This window comes from Thermobia domestica, chromosome 10 (genome assembly GCF_964235325.1).
Source record: "Thermobia domestica chromosome 10, izTheDome1.hap1.1, whole genome shotgun sequence".
NCBI lineage: Eukaryota > Metazoa > Arthropoda > Insecta > Zygentoma > Lepismatidae > Thermobia > Thermobia domestica.
The window spans coordinates 89,649,036-89,666,846 of record NC_137463.1 but is presented as its reverse complement, the minus strand read 5'-3'; the positions used below and the strand labels follow the sequence as shown (position 1 = coordinate 89,666,846).

Genomic DNA, 17,811 nt, shown 5'->3' with positions numbered 1-17,811 from the left:
TTCTACCTCCTACCGAAATGCCATCATCATCATGTAGGCTCTTCTTCACTATCTCTTCTAGATAGACATTAAATAGTGTTGGCGAGAGGCAGCATCCTTGACGAACTCCCCTTCCAATTGCACTCTCTTCCGTCAGTTCTTCCCCTATCCTAACACTTACTTGTTGGTTCATGTATAAGTTTCTTATGAGTCTTCTATAATCTAATAAAAATATCAATTTTTAATATCAAGGGGCTTATCGGAAAATAACTGTTGTCAAAACACAAAATTTCTCCGAAGAATGAAAAGAGAGCTTTCTCTAGTACACAGTATGAGAAACCCTGCAAATCTGTTTTTTTATACGTGTCTCTGATACCTTTCACTTTTAATACTTACTGTAACGATAAGAAAAAGGCAAAATATAAGTTATGCCTAACACATTTTATAAATGACCAGCTTTTAAACTGTTAAATCTTATTTACAGAAGAAGCATTTGCCTATTATTAAGATTATGTACAGTTGCTATAATACAATAAATCTATAATAAGAAACGTAATATAAGGAAACCATATACTTAAGAAATCTCTACACAAAATAACAAATTACATTATTTCCAAAATTAGTTCTCAATGTTATGCGACTCTTATATCCCAAAAAGATAAAGAAATTTGTGATGTCTTTAATGCATCATTCAGTCTTCATCACTCTGTTCATTAACTGATATAGTGATATTGAATTTTTATACTCGCTCGTACAACTACACATTGGAGTGCACAAGAAACCGCGATTCTTACATTTTCATTTCAAATTTAGACACTCAAGTTTCTGACAGCTACAGATGGTAATCTCTAAACAAACCTTGGGAATATCTTCGAGTGTTATCAAGACTGGACTCAGAATTTGGTTCTCCAAGTACCATCCGGAGTCTTTTGGCCCTGGTAGATAGATCTCACACTTATCAGCGTTTCTCAAATTGTTTGGTAATGGGATCTCCTTATATGTTGTTTCACAGCATCACAAGTTAGAGGTAATCTCTCGAGACTGCATTTTCCTAAAAGTAGGAGTTTAGCTCCATCACAGATCTTCACATTAACCTTGAGAAGCTTTGTGAAAAACAGTTCCGCAGATTCAATAGGATATGCTGATAAAGGAATCTGTCCTAGGGAAAATAAAAGGTCACAGTTCTCTAGTAAGTAGACCATAAGAAAATAATGCATTACTGGAATTATCACCTTCAGAACTTTTTGTTGTTATTTCCGGTAGTTTTAAAGATCAGAAGATTGTTAAATCAAACTTCTTGATGAATTTTAAAAATATTGAAGAGAGGCATGAAGAATCAGATTCTCGAATGATACTTCATGCTGTGAATCACAATTCAAAAAGAATTGTGATGAGCAGAAACACCAATGTATTCCTGCTGTTGATACACCATTATGACAGAATTTCTTGTACAGAATCGTACATGATGGAAGGATTTCAAAGACAAGAAGATTTATTCCAGTTCAGCACCTCTGCCACCCGTTATTTGAGAATGAGAAGCGAGATAATGGCTTATCACGCTCCACTTGGATGCGATATAACGTCATATCCAGTTGGAACATCAAAGATCAAGAACTGTCTACTTACTCATGTCAGAAAACTGTGACCTTTTATTTTCCTTAGGACAGATTCCTTTATCAGCAAGCGCTATTGAATCTGCAGAACTGTTTTTCACAAAGCTCCTCAAGGTTAATACGTTGATCTGTTATCAAGCTAGACTTCTACTTTTAGGAAAATGCAACCTAGAGAAATTACCTTCAATTAATGATGCTCTGAAACAACATATAAAGAGATCCCACTATCAAACAGCAATTTGGGAAATGCTGATAAGTATGTGATTGATCTACCAAGACCAAAAGACTCCGGATGGTACTTGGAGGACCAAATTCTCAAACCAGTTTTGAAAACACTAGAAGATATTCCCAAGGCTTGTTTAGACATTAACATGTGTAGCTGTCAGAAACTTAAGTGTGTAAGTTTGAAATGCAAATGTAAGAATCGCGGTTTCTTGTGCACTCCAATGTGTAGTTATTTGAGCGAGTAAAAACATTCAATATCAGTTAATGAACAGAGTGATGAAGAAGACTGAATGACGCATTAAAGACTTCACAAATTTCTTTACCTGTTTCGAGATATAAAGGTAACCAAGAAAGCTCTGTCGTTTTTCATGGAAGTCTGTGTTCAATTGTCTCTCACAGTGAGTTAAATGCGAATGGAGATAAGGCGAAGGTCAGTTGTTGGTGTGAGTATTTCCAACATACTATCAGGTTGTGGCAGTTCAGTTACACCGTGAACTTGCATAGGAACAGAGTGAACATGGGATTTCCACAGAGCGTCATAAGGGCGTTTATGCTGTGCGAGTTCAAACTAGGATCAAACGCCGTTGCAGTGGGGCGGAAGATATGCCAGGCCTTTGATGAGGGTGTTGTGACTACACAGACAGTGCAGTGGTGGTTTATCAAGCTTAAGGACGGTGACGAAACATTCGAAGACGCACTACTTGGCGGAAGATCAATTGGGGCGAACAGTGGCCAGACATGAGGAACTGAGGCCACTATAGTGAGGAACTGGGACTACAATTCAGTGTGAGTGGAGAAATCATTCGGCAGCACCTCCATCAACTTGGGCAGGACTACAAGTTGGGTCGATGGGTTCCACATGATTTGACTCCGGGCAAGAAGGCAACGCGAGCAGACACCTGTGTAACTTTGCTGTCTCATCTAAGGAAGGAGCCATTTCTGTACAGCTTGTTGACATGTGATGAGAAGTGTGTCCCGTACGAAGCTCCACGGATGCCGTCATCATTGGTTAGCATCCCATGAACCGGTTCCAAAACAGCCGAAACCAACACTGCACCAGATCCTCCTGTATGTTTCGTGGACTTCTCTTGGCATCGTACATCGGGAACTGCTACCAGCTAGTCAGAGGATCAACGCAGCTGTGTACTGTCAGTAGTTGAGCCGTGTTCAAGAAAGACTCAAAACTCTGGAGTCAGCACTCTCAATCGCAAAGGAATCCTCTTGTTACAGGACAACGCTAAGCTCCACGTGGCTAGGATGACCCGGGGCACCATTCTACGCCTTGGATGGGAAACACCATTGCATCCGCCGTATTCCCTGGACACTGCACCGTCCGATTATCACCTGTTCCATTCCTTGGATAATCATCTTAGAGGACGCCACTTCAAATACCTAGTAGAGGTGCAAAATGCACTTGATACCTTTTTCGCTTCACAGCCCACCAAGTTCTGCCGCGATGCAATTCATGGCGTTCCAGAACGTTGACGTTTATGGGGACTATTTTTTGATCTTTCAAGTACGTCTTGGGTGACATATCGATGTTCGAAAGTAGGTGAAAAAGCGATAGAACTTTCTTGGTTACCTTTATATAAGAGTGGTATAACATTATTGAGAACTAATTCTAGAAATCAAATAATTTGTTCTCTTGTGTAGAGATTTTTTAAGTATATGGTTTCCTTCTATTACGTTTCTTATTATTGATTTAGTGTGTTATATCAACTGTATACAATCTTAATAATAGGCAAGTGCTTCTTCTGTAAATAAAATTTAATACTTTAAAAACTGATCATTTATAAAATTTGTTAGGCATATCTTATTTTTTTTCTTTTTTATTACCGTTACAGTAAATATTAAGAGAGAAAGGTGGTAATATTAAAAAACGTGGATGGCAAATTTTTCATAATTCTCTCTTGAAGGCAATATTGAAATCTGGTTCCTGCTCTATTTCACTCAGTACGATTGTAGTACGTAAATCGGAGGAGTTGTAGCAAAAACAACCCATGTAGAAACAAAGATTTTTCTAAAGCTGCATGTTTGTGAATGTTTTAGAAGATATCAGAGACACATATAAAGAAACAGATTTGCAGAGTTTCTCATACTGTGTACTAGAGAAAGTTCTCTTTTCATTCTTCGGAGAAATTTTGTGTTTTGACAAGGGTTATTTTCCGACAAGCCCCTCAATTAATATTCAAAATTGATATTTTTAATTAGATTATAGACAGACTTAATCATCAGGATTATATACTTGTAGGCAGACAAGAATATACATATATTAATCATCATTAGCTGCTAAATCTATCGTTTGTGGGAAGGTAACTCTTGGGCCGCACCGTGACCAGCTTCGCATACGACAGAATAAAGTCGTTTATAACTCAGGCACTATTAGTCCTACACTAATATAAGTATACATTTTTTGAAAGAGCATAAAATAAAAAAAAAAAATAAAAAAAAACTTTTAGAGGAAACATTTTTCGGAATTCGATCTTGTAAAGAATCTGTGGCTAAAAATCTGACGTCATGTGCAACCAATACTGAGTAAAAATGAAAATAAGAAGAAAACCATTATATTTAGCTCAAAAATGCACTAGAATTACATTGTAGAAGACAATTAGACAAACAAAATTAAAAAAAGTTTGGATGCTCTAGCTCCAATGGTTACGGAGATATAGTGAATAATAGAAACGGCTAAGATTTCGCCTTTCTCCCCCTCCCCTCCCTGAGATGTTTTTTCTGGCATCCGGCATTTTTGTGATCAGTGATGGGTATATACTCAAAAAATATCGGATTCCATATTTTTACATTATTTGCCCTTAGAACTCAATTTTTAAGCCCCGATGCCTAGACTAAAATGAGTATGATTCCTTTTTAAGGTATTGCATTAAACCTTTGTGTGTATTTCATTATGATACATTGCCAACTTTTGTTTAGGTTGCACTAATCCAAATTTAATTTGAATTTCTTTACACAAATGTGTGTGATATACTTTAAGAATAGTTCAATTTAGCTTTAGCATTGTGTAAATAGTGTATTTTTCAATAAAATGTTTTTCTGTAATTCGTGAAACCTCATTTATTTATTCTCGATCTGATATTTTATTAATTAGAATTAGCATATACATCTTTTTCATTCTTCCGTAATTTCCCGTGTATTGATAGATAACCCCATATATCATCAAGCCTATATCCTTATGTTTGTAATAACTCTTAAATATATGAGTGATTTTCCAAGATCTTTCTTAAATTTCCTCTTAGTCAAATTGAGGTAACTCTACGACAACGTACGGAAAGAGGAATCGGAATTTTATCAAGCTATTAGCTTCGAAGTGGCAACACATGCATAAACAATGCAAATACTAATCAAAGCATACAAAAGCACAAATATACTTTGTGTAATAAGGCTTATTTAGAAAACTTTACAATACATAGTCTGTTTGTCAAATACTGCCACAAAGTTATGACGTACCCTACAGTGCCCCATCCTTGAGTCTAGCCAAGAAGGACAAAATATAGTGTTTGTTGCCTAAGCAATGGAATGGGGCAATTACGAAAACTGAATATCAGCGATAGCGCTATACAAGATCACAGTGTGCAGACCAAGCTGCCAGTAGCTACGGTAAAGGCCCGTATTCGTCTAAATCTGATGAGGACGCAGTTGGTGATGACTCATGACATACACATATCAAACAATCGATGTTTTGTGTTCTATATATAGCGAAATGATTTATTAGATAGGCATGGAAGGCATTGAAGGAACATATAGGTGCCAAAACTAGACGAAAAGAATTGTTATGTATGTTACTCTGTGTAATAAAAGTAATTAAGATGCATGTGTTGCGGAATATGGAAGAAATAAATATATTGGTTTTGTTTTACCGATATATGGAAATGTTGAGATCAATCACCGGGAGATGATTTGAAGAGATATTAAACAAATAAGAAAGGAATAATATGAAAAGTATAAGCAAATTGTGATCGGGTTATTTAGTGCAATGACATGATATGCTGAACTGAAGGTTATCAGATGCATAAGTTAAAATACGAACAGTACATATATACAGGGTGTTCATTTATTATGTACCCAAAATCCTCACACCTAAACAATGAAAAGAAGTACATATGAACATAGGACGAAAATCACGTTGTTTCAAAGTTACGAGATGCCGAAATCGAGAAAACTGTGACTGAGGCTGCCTAGCTCGAAAACTATGAGAGATATCAAAGGCGGTTAAGGAACTATTAGAGGAACTAGTACACTGTCTATCTAAATAACCATATTTCAGAGTTGGGTTATACCGGCGTACATGATTTTAGAGGGAGAGATGGAAGAACGGAACCTATACCGCAGCTACCTCTATAAAATCCGTTGCGCTGATACGTCCCAACTCTGAAACATGGTTATTTAGGTGGAAAGTGTACTAGTTCCTCTAATATTTCTTTAACTGACTTTAATATCTCTCATAGTTTTCGAGCTAGGCAGCCTCAAAGTCACAATTTTCTCGATTTCGGCATCGCGTAACTTTGAAACAACGCGTTTTTCACCTTATGTCCATATGGACCATTTTTGTTGTTTAGGTGTGAGAATTTCACCAGTGGATTTTGGCTACATAATAAATGAACACCCTGTATTATATATATAAAAAAAAAACATTTCTCTAACAGGAAAGAGAGAAAGAAAAACGCATATTTCCACGTTTATCCTTTTGTTGTAAAAGAGATAAGCAGTTTATATATTTAAAGATGTGTTCTTTGCATACTTTAATGATGCAATTTATTTTATACTTTAACACACAAAAAAAAAGCATTCAAACAATTACCTTACCAAAATTAGTGTTTCTGAAAAATAAAATAAAATAAAAATACATAGAAAAATGTTTAAGTTTTCGTTCGAAATCAGCATTCTTCAGAATAGTAATTCATGTATAGTAGTAATATTAAAACTACCTCATATGACTAAACTCAAAATCGCACCCGTAAACTAGTCCCCTTCTACGTACCTCTCATTTTGTCCTGGACAATTTTGAATGTTTCAAACTTTTTTAAAAAATTCTAATTAGAAACAGCATATTTCTACGATTTAATCTTACTTCACTTATCCAAAGTCAAATAGGACGTACTTACAATTCCTCATTTTCGGAAGAAAAATCGAAGAATTCATCATCTTCTTCTTCCTGACTCCAGTACACACTCATATCCACATCAGTATCGAATTCTGAGTCACTGGCAGGATTCCTTCGTGATGAGGCTCGAAACCTTCTCTTCCTACGAATCTCATCTAGCTGTTCCTTCAGCTCAGAAACAGTCATTCCGAGCTTCTCTAAATCCCTCTGCAGGAGCATTCTTCTTTTTTCCGCAAACAACTGATGGTACAGAAAAATGCCAGCCGCACCAAGAACCACTCCAGCTCCTACTGCTGCCGCAAGAAGGCCTCGATAGCGCAAAAGATCTCCATTCATCTTGCTTCTAGAATGTAAATACAAACAATATACATACATATAATATTCAGAGTAATATAAACTATGGAGAGGAGCAGATACATAAAGACAATTCATTATTTTTTAATAATAAAACAGCATTCGTCATGCGAGAAATTGGCAGTTCTCTTGAAAACGATTATACAGTAAATTAAAGTTGTTGCCATGAAAGAAGGGAAAGTAAGATATACTTTTTCCTTATGGCGTATAGGGAAATTATAAAATTAACTGCTATACTCCTGTGTCTTACTTAGTGCACCTTGTACTTCTTTATACTGTATATGGAGTAAAACGTAAGCCCACAACAAAACTACTAAGATATGATGTGGAAGTATGTAGATTCTATGTGAGTTTTTGTAACGAACTGCGAAGTTCGACATATACATTTTTATGTTACTCGAATTTTTATTAATATGTGTGAAAACACTCGTAGAAATAAGCTAAGTTACGGTTAGAATTTTAGTGTGTATCTTGTTTTATATTTCTGTTAAATTTCTGCTTAATATTTAGATGACAATTTTCTTATTTTCTACAGTTTTAGTAACCATCGTGATTTTCTGAATAGGAAATTGAATCTACAAGTTGATATTTCGCATTTCATAATTTTCCTCAATATTTAAAAATATTATTTTTGAAATAACTATCCATAGTTTTTGATTTGACTTCTTTGCGTAATGCCTTTCTTTTTCCGTGATGTTATCAATCAATTAAGTTCTTTCTGCTAACTCCTGGTTCATGTCATCTCTTTATTAGTACGCGATCCTTTTGATATTTATATTGTTGTGTAGATTGGTGTTATTTTTTCCCCTATCATTCGTTCTTGAGATGTCAAGTCTTAGTTTGGCAGCACGATTCCTAATATCAGAAAGTTCGTTTTAGTGAACTCCTCAATTTTAAGAAAATTCGAATATAGTTCGATTCGACAGGAAAGTAGATTTAACAGCTTATTTGTGTGAAACAGTGGTTGTGAAGAATGTTTAGCGGTTAAAAACCACATTTCAAATATAGAAGTGCAATAGACTGTTCACTTGTTTTGACCATGATCCTGCGTGAGCACAAGCTATGTTCATGTTGACGTCGGTTGTAGTTCGTTCAGTTGATGTTGAGTTTTAGCGTTCCTTTAAGCAGCAAGGTTATATGAGACATGGACCTACTGATTAAAGTCGAATCCGAACCACATGAGCTCCTGCCGAGAATCGAACCCAGGTTTCCCACGCCAAAGGCGCGTACGCTAACCACTTAGCTACGAGATTGTCTTTCATCTTATTTGCTACTTATGTAAGAGTACAGTCATCAAACGTTTTGTTTACCTGATCTTCGCAAATCTGATTACATTTTTAGGTCATTCCACGTCTCTTCAACCAGGGGCTGACATCCATCTGTCTGACAATAGAATAAAAATTCATGTACTTATGCAGTTTTTGATGCTGAATCCAAAACTGCAAACCATTTTAAAATCGGTCTGTTGGTTCTGGACTTATGGACCTTTGAAACTGAAGCTTGTAATGTGAGAAATAGTAGTCGCGAGAGCGAAGGGCACATTGAAAAGAGGGTGTAACTTTCTTCAAAGTGGACGTAGAAACACTAACTTTTTTGTGTTTCCTCTATAAATGTACTTTACCGATACATAAAAGTTATTCTCGCAACGGTAGAAGGAAAAAAGAAAATAATCAGTAAATTAAAAGAACTGCAGATCAAAAACGCCCAAGATTGTAATTGCAAGAACACATCAGCCTCCATCGCCATTTGCGTAAAATTTTGTTTGAAGAACCATAGCAACATACCCATTCAATAGTAAAAAATGGTGATGAGCAATGCATACGAACCGTAAAAAAATAAAGAAACTAAAGAAATAAAAAAAAAAAAAAAAACTGTTACAGTATGTACAGTTGAAAATCTAGTTTTCCACAAATTAAACATAACTTTCTTACAAGGCTGTCTAATTCTTTATTATAAATTAACGAGAAATGTTACAGTTTCGGAAGTATATCACTTCCTTCTTCAGACTACTATTCCAACTGAAATCATAGATAACATAACATAATTTGTTATCTCTACCAATCAAGAATCATTTTTTTTTTTCAATTTTTCATTAAAATTCAAAATATATGCCCATTGTTGTGACAATTTTAAACTCTTAACTGAAATAATACATTGTTAATTAATCTTTATATTTCTTTTAACATATATTAACTAAATTAAATACTAATTAACTATCTAAACATTGAAATTTCTACCTAATATTGAATACTAAATTTTCTACCTGAATATTGATTACTACTTAACAACGTGAATATTGAAAAACATATAAATAAAATTTTTAACCCTATATTGTCCTTATATTCTACTTTTCTTCTTTCTTCTTTCTTCCCTTTTCAAAATATCCTCCCATTCTTCATTAATATTCAAACCACTATTCAAGTTCATAGCTTTAACGTACACTTCTTTTATCCTCTTCGCTTCTTTCCACTTCCTAACCAGTTGTCTCCTTTCATATTCCAATATTTTCGCTCCTTCCCAGTTTACTTCGTGACCTGTTTCTTCTACGTGCTTGTAAATGGCATTCGTGTCTCTCTTCAATCTTACATCATCTTTATGCTGTTTTAAACGTTCTTGCATTCTCTTCTTGGTTTCTCCTATATACACCTTATCACACATCCCACACGGTACTTCATATATCACTCCTTTCTTACATAATTCCGCTGACGTTCTCATCTTCTTTTTCTTGATGATATCTATTATCTTCATTCCTCCTTGCCTGTACGTCTTAATACCTTTTCTCTTAAGAATTCTTCTTATCTTCTCTGATATTACCCCTGCACTTTCAATACCATGCCATCTTTTCTTCTTGTCCTCTTCTTTCTCACTTTTCTTCCTTCTCTTCCTGCTCTTTTTCTTGTCCTTTTCACTGTAACCATTGTCTTTCAATTGTTCCCATAGTCTTTCTATATCTTTCTCCTTTTGATCTTCCTTCGTATTTATCATTTTGATCTTCTCTTCCATATTCCTAATGAAATTAATTTTTGTTCCTTCATCGACATCACTTCTTTTATTGCAGTAAACTTCTGATGCACATTCTTTTTGAAACCACGATGTTATAAAATTTCCTTCTTTTGTTCTCTTTACTTTTATATCTAAGAAATTTATTACGCCTTCTTTTTCTATTTCCTTCTCTAACATGATACCTTTTCTTTCATCATTCAATTCTCCAATAAATTTCTCCAATTGCCTTCTGGTTCCTTTCCATACTCCAAAACAATCATCCACATACCTACAGAATAATATTAATTTATCACCACCTTTTTCGATCACTGTTTTCTCCCATTCATTCATTACCAGATCTGCTATTACTGGGCTTATACATGATCCAATGCTCAATCCATCTTTCATTTTCACTATCCTATCACTTATCTGGCAGAAACTATTGTCCCACACAAACCTTAAAGCTTTTTTTCATTTTCTCCTTATCCCAGTTTTCAATTTTTCTGTCCTTCATCACCTTGTCTACTACTCTTAGAACTTCTTCTCTCTTGAGGCTGGGGAATATACTTTTAACGTCCACACTAAACATAACAGTCCTTGTAAGAAAGTTATGTTTAATTTGTGTTTAAGATGGACACAAGGCCTTTTTATAAAAATATCAATCTAGTTTTCCATATCTACTCACCATTGTTCTTACTAAATTGCTTGAAATATCTGAGTGTTTGTATGTTGGTCCTATGGCCGTGGTTCACGACAGAGAACATTCGTGAAAAGCATCAAACAAGTGACTGTGTTCAGTGACTAGTAAAATGATGCAGAAAGACCATGAGGGTGCATGAACATAACAGCAGCATCTCCTTCTTCTGAGAATACTTTGGTTATTAGCCCAATGTACCACTTGTTGTTGTACTTGCACGTTATATAGTCATGTATTCTGATTTCTAGTAATGTTTTCCACGGTCCTGGAGTTACTAACCCATTCCTTGAAAATCTGGTTGACAGACAGAATTCCTTGTCCACGCCCACGAATCTGGCACTAATCTTCAGTTGTCCAGTTGGCTGGAAATAGCGGAAACTTATCGTACCTGGGACTGTTTCTGCAACCAAAAATCTGTCTGCTAACTGTTCTCGAATAGTTTGCATGTTTTCTTTTGCTACAAAATAAAACCGAATGCCACCAACGAAGTCTCTGTAGTAGATGTACATTGCTTGTGTATTTATGATGTGTCCACGGACAGTTCTCTGAAGGCTTGCTTTAGTAACAGTTCGCTTTATGGTACCACCAATACCATTACAGGGTGACTTGCCATGGCTCGTTGTAAAAAAAATTACCACCGGGCTTTTAATTGAAAATCGGCTTCATGATGACATGAATTCAAGAAGGATTTACAGTTCTTATACTGTGATGCACAACCGTCAGTAAAATATTCAACTTCTGTCATTTGTGGGATGTTGATTTTTATGAAACTTGTCAAAAGTTGCTGTGGTGTTGCATATACCATTGGGACTTCATAATGTAAATTATTACTTAAAATACACAAAAAGTCCTGTGCTGCAGAACGCCATCTTCTTTGAAATAAAGAACACAAGCATGCAGTATGCAACAGCCATTAGTCCAGTGGAATCCCTAGGCTTCATCTTGAATGACAAATGAATAATTTTCACTGAAGTCTATCAAGTATCAATCAGGGTTGCTTTGTTTAAAACAAAATGTTTAAAACTTGTTTTAAACAACTAATTTTGTTTAAAACAAATTTTATATACGTTTAAAACATATTGTTTTAAACACGTGTCTTTTAAAGACTTGTTTTGAACATATGTTTATTTTTATTTTATTTATTTAACAATCACCAGATACAGCTCAGAGGCCATTTTATACTGGATATCTAACAACAATGGAAAGAATTTGGAAAGGTATCGGCCAGGGCCTGTTTAGTAGGTACCATCCCGGCATTTGCCTGGTAAGACTGAGGGAAACTGCAAAACCCAGTCAGGATGGTCGACAGCGAGAATCGAACCCACGACCTCCCGAATTCGAAGCCAACGCTCTACCACTTGAATTACTTCGGCTTTATTTTGTTTTTTGTAAAAACAAAAAAAAAAAAAAATCTACCAGAGAAAGAAACTTGTCAAAAAGTGCTCCCCATTCAGAAGACTATTTTTTTCCCCCGTGTTTTAATTTTTCGTGGCTACAGCAGGTCAATGTGGTGATCTACAATTTATTTTATCTCTTTTTCTCCTCTTGTTCTTAACGTTCATTGTATTGTTTAAGTGCTTATTAGTTAACTTGTGAGAAAGTGTTGTAGTCGACGGTTGGACTACTTGTAGAACTGATATTAAAAAGTATATAAAAGAATTATCATGGAAACAAGTTTTTGTGTTGTATTCAGAAAACAAACAAAGGGTTCTTTGCTAAATTGCGGTTCTGAAATTAAAATATCGCAAGCATTTGTTGATGCAGTAGCCTACATGTTGGTTCTCATAAGGTATGTTCGCGAAGTGTCCCCTTGGGATTCGTGTAAAATTGATTCAAATGCAAAGTTTTCCGCTGCCTAATGTGTATTGTACTAAATTTATCACCCCATACCGGTAATTTGCATATTTATGGGCCTTCATATATCCCGAATTCAATCATATCATTACCATAATGCTAAGACACAAAATTGCTTTTAGTTTCTTTAGATATTGTCATATGCATGAATGTGGGCATATGCAAAACAAATTATATCAAGTACTGCCTCTATGACGCATGTCACCCACCCCGGCCGCCATCTTGGATTTAACTTTGGGGAGGTGTGAAGAAGACAATTCCCAAGATGCGTCCAATCTAATTGGCCTTTCTACGAAGGATAGTGGCTAGAAGTGTCCACTTCTCTCCTATCCGTTTTAAAACATCTTCGTTTGTTGCTCTCTCTGTCCATTTTCTCTTCTCCATCTTCTTCCAACAGTACATTTCGAAGCTCTCCAAATATTTCTTCTCTAACTTCCGTAATGTTCAAGTCTCTGAACCATACAGTCCAATGATCCACATATAACACTTGACCATCTTCTTCTTAATTCCAATATTGAGCCTGCTAGTTAAGAATGATCTTTTCTTGTTGAATGCTTCTTTAGCTGTGACAATTCTTGACCTGATCTCTTTGGTGCAGTAAACGTCTCTCGTCAAAATACTTCCCAGATACTTGAAACTATCGACCTCTTTAAGTTCTCCTTGTTCTACGCTGATGCGTAAGGGCGTGTTTCCACGGGATATTCTCATGACTTTTGACTTTTCGATGTTAATTTCCATTCCATACAGTTTTCCAGTGTCAACTACTTTGTCAATCATCTCCTGTAGTCCTCCTTCGGTTTTAGCTATATAACCGTATCATCTGCCTACCTGATCTTGGTAATGATCTGCCTTCCAATCTTGAAATCTCCAATTCCCATTAATGCTTCCTTCATTATACATTCACTGTAAATATTGAATAATTGGGGCGACAAATTACATCCTTGTTTGACTCCTCTTCCAATCTCCACACTATTTGATTCTCTTTCTTTCGAGCGCAATTTTACTCGTTGTCCTATGTACAGGTTGTGAATGAATCGTCTCCAGTTGACTCCGATTTCTTTAAGTATTTTCCGAAGTTTCGTCCAATTGACTCGGTCGAACGCTTTTCGCCAGTCGATGAAGCACAAACTCAACTCTTTCTTTACATCAAGAGTTCTTTCTGATATAATTCTCATCAATCTAATAGCATCTCTGGTGCCTTTTCCTTTCCGGAATCCAAATTGATCTTCTTCTAACTTCTCATCTATTTTACCTTCCAGCCGCCTGTTCAGTATGTGGGCAATGATCTTTCCAGTGTACGCTTACGTTTTTGAGGTTGACAAAGCAAAACAATTTCTAACTAGAAAACTCAGGTATTTTCTATGAACCTAATTCTCACCGCGCAAAGAATGGGAATTTCAGCTAGTAAAGAATAAGAAGTAATACGACTAAATTTCCGAACTTACCAAAAATGTACCTCTATCTTCTTAACACTAACGGCAATCAGATCGTGAAACTCCCTAATTCTTCTTGCTTATCTAGTGAAGCACATGAAGCACAGCGCAATTATTGTATGTCAAAAAAAGCCCCTCAATCATAAAATCTATTGCAAGAAAGCAATTTAGCAACTGAAAATTAGAAAAAAAAATCCATTTCCAATTTTCAGTTTACAAAAAATACTTTTCTTTATTTGTTGTAGAAAACGACATCCATTCAATAGTCATTTTTATTTCTGACTTCTAAACTTAAGGTACTATTCCAGTATTTGCCTGGCCTGCTTTGAGGAAAACTAAAAGAATCTTTAGTCAGGACGGCTAGCTCAAAGATTTGAATCTTGGGTGTAAGAGGAAATTTTATTCCTATTCTGGATTACCGTACATAAAATTATCCACTACTTTGGTACTCTAGAAAATCGTGTACTTTCCTCTTTCTAGAAATCGAAATATAAGTGAGTTAGGTTAGGAATCAGATTACTGGGCTTTTGGCATCTATGGCGGTGTTAGCCCGTCACATATGAGGATGACATTCGTAGCCGATCATGCTATCCGAGGAAAGGGTACGAACAAAGTATTGAGATCGGCCTAAGACACGTGTAAGTTAGGTACCACCCCGGCATTTGCCTGGTGTGAAAGAGGAAAACCCAGGAAAATCTCACTCAGGATGGATGGCGTGAAAAAGCTTTTATACTTCCGAACGAGTGTCCACGCCGGAAAATATAAGCGAACATCAGTGGTGTAACATGTATCCCACATAATGCGGATGAGCCTCACGGATTTCGCGATATTTTTCTTTCTTCCTTATTTTTAAGTTTAGTTCAATTTCTCATGATTATGCACCGGGACTAAAGAGGATGTTATGATGAGATGGATGATAACGGTGGCGTGACGAAAGTGGGAGGAAACAGAAGAGGGCAAGGTTCTAGAACACAGGTCCCCCTCCCATTTAGCTGTGATATAGACAGAAAACAACGTGCCCAGCAGGGCTCTAACCCGCCTTCACTCGGCAATACTATATGAATTAAATATTAACTTTGGTACAAAAAGGATCCAACCTAGCTACTAATCTATATAGGGGGACCTGTGTTCTAGAACCTTCCCACAGGAGAGCCCCGAGAAAATTCTTGCATAAGTATTTTTCTACTACAAAGTGTATTTGGCGGAAGCTGAGACCGAACTAGGAACCCGCGCCAGAGGTGAATCACTGCGGTCCCACAAGGAATTTCAGTTTCATTTGTACAATAGAACATAAATGCTCATATGGTATTTCAAGTAGGAATATGGCTTTAAATATACGTACAAAATTTCATAAAACCAAATATTGCCCAATAAAACCCATTCGGCTGGGCTTTTTAAGAAACCCTGGGTTTTTCACAACCCTGGTACTAAGGAGGTCACTATACCCAAGATTTCTCTCCATTTCGGTTCATGACAGAACGAAGCCAGTGGGCCCCCGTGGAGTGCGTCCGCTGAGGTCAGGCGCGAAGTGACGATAGATATGGGCATAAAGATAGACAAAAGTGAAAAATACGCAAAAATTGCGCTACATGGTCACCACAACCTAATTTTGCATTACAACTCCATAGTAATGAACCACGGCTTTTAAAGCTATTTCCATGTTTACAAGTACTCTTCCTTGTGTACAAATGAGAATGAAGTGAAACACATATCTGTTTACGCTTTCCTTACCGAGCAGATGCAATTTTCGAAGTGAAAATTTGACCTATGTCTAAAAAATGTCACAATTTTGGTCATTTCTGTTCACATTCGGTTAGTTTAGGGTAGGGTTGATTAATTTAAGTTAGGTTAGGTTAGTTCAGGTTACGTTAGTTTATGTCATATTAGAGTAAGAGTCCCGCATAATTTTCCAAAAAAATGATAGAATTTCGCTTATTTCTATTAATATTACGTTAGTTTAGGTTGGTTCAGGTTAGCTTACGTTACTTTATGTTAGATTTAGTTGCGTTATGTTACGTCTAAGTACTTGCATCACTCATTTCTCCTGTAAATTTTGTGTTTTTTACGTGCTTCTGGACCCCTTGTACTAAACATACCCCGAAAATTTTAGATTTGGAACCTTGCACTTAAGCTGAGAGCAGACCGGCTTGTCCATAGATAGTGGTAGTGGGATTTAAGTTTAGCGTCCCTTTCAGCATCGAGGCTATGAGACGTGGACCTACACCTTAACGCCGCGAAATCCTTAGTACATGATATACCATCGGGAATAGAACCCGGGTCTCTTGTGCCAGGTGCGTACATAATTACATAACCACGACGAAGCTAGATAAACAACGGAATATTTTGATTTGACTTTCAACTTAGCGTCTCTTTCAGCAGCGAGGCTATATGAGACGTATATCTACAGCTTAACGTGTAATCCAAACCAAATGAGCTCCAGCCAGGAATCAAACTCGGCTCTTCCACGCCCAGGGCGTGTATGCTAAACGCTTAGTCACGTGGAGCTTATGAAACATTTTGAAATTAGTACAAGTTATTCCAATTCTACACAGAACTTTATATTTGGTTTCTCCCTCAGTCTTGCACATATAAGATATCTAGTGTTACTCACTTCAAAAAATATAGTTGAGCGAGCGATGGGGGTTAGAGAACCCCGCAAGTCTCGTTGTTTTCTACCTTTATCACAATTTAGACCAAAAAAAAAAAAAAGATACTCCGTTTTGGACCTATAAAACGAGTTGGGGAGATTCTAAATGCTATCCCAGAAATATATCATACCTTCAGTATTCCTTATGTAACTAGTAATTAGCCTACTTATGTCCTATATTAGAAATAGTAATTTCTGTAGATTCAGAAAAAAATAATCAGCAAAGAATGAAATCCAGATTTCGTATATAGTATACTTTAGCGGCACTGCTAAATCTACCCTTTAAAATAACAGACACGGAGCACTTCCACGTATTCGCAACAAAATACTCACCTAATACAGTTTATTTTTTCAAAAATCTTTAGAGAAAATTCGCTACTAATTTAAATTTCCTTTTACATTAGATCTCCTTTTAAAGCATATACTTACATTCTAAATGACTTGTTAATTGAAACATTCCTTCTCAGAATAGTGTATTCATTTCAAACTTCCAGCAGTAACAACTGTATTCTACGTAAACTCCACATAGAACATCTATAGGATAGAACACGCACTATTATTGAACACTTTCACTTAAAACTTTCTCCTTCAGTGTAGTAATAATAGCTGAAACTAGGAAAGCATCAATGTTCCTTTCTTAAAACAAAATTCCTGGATAAAACTTCAAAAATATACACATGAACATGCACTACTAAAAAATATATGTCAGTGTATAACAGACGTTACTTATAACACAGTTTTCTCACAACAAATTTACGAGCTGCTACTACACAAATGACTTGCAAGCAGACGCCATACTATCACACATTGTATGAGAAATTTATGTGTTAATCTATGCAACACGGTATGCACTAAAATTTGTAGATGTTTATATACTTATAGTGTAACATCCCTCCCTTTACTATAACGTA

The 17,811-nt window shown here is 36.0% G+C and overlaps 1 protein-coding gene across 1 annotated transcript in view; it reads right to left on the bottom strand.

The window, feature by feature from the left end:
- LOC145662547 (regulator of microtubule dynamics protein 1-like) overlaps nt 1–17,722 on the bottom strand; it is a 69,222-nt gene extending 51,500 nt beyond the window's left edge. Inside the window, exons 1-2 of the mRNA XM_081728225.1 lie at nt 17,330–17,722; nt 6,935–7,276 (exon numbers count right to left, since the gene is read on the bottom strand). Coding sequence (XP_081584351.1) covers nt 6,935–7,269 — 335 coding nt within the window. The 5' untranslated portion in view covers nt 7,270–7,276; nt 17,330–17,722. The remainder of the gene's footprint in view (nt 1–6,934; nt 7,277–17,329) is intronic.
- Nucleotides 17,723–17,811: the final 89 nt, after the last annotated feature.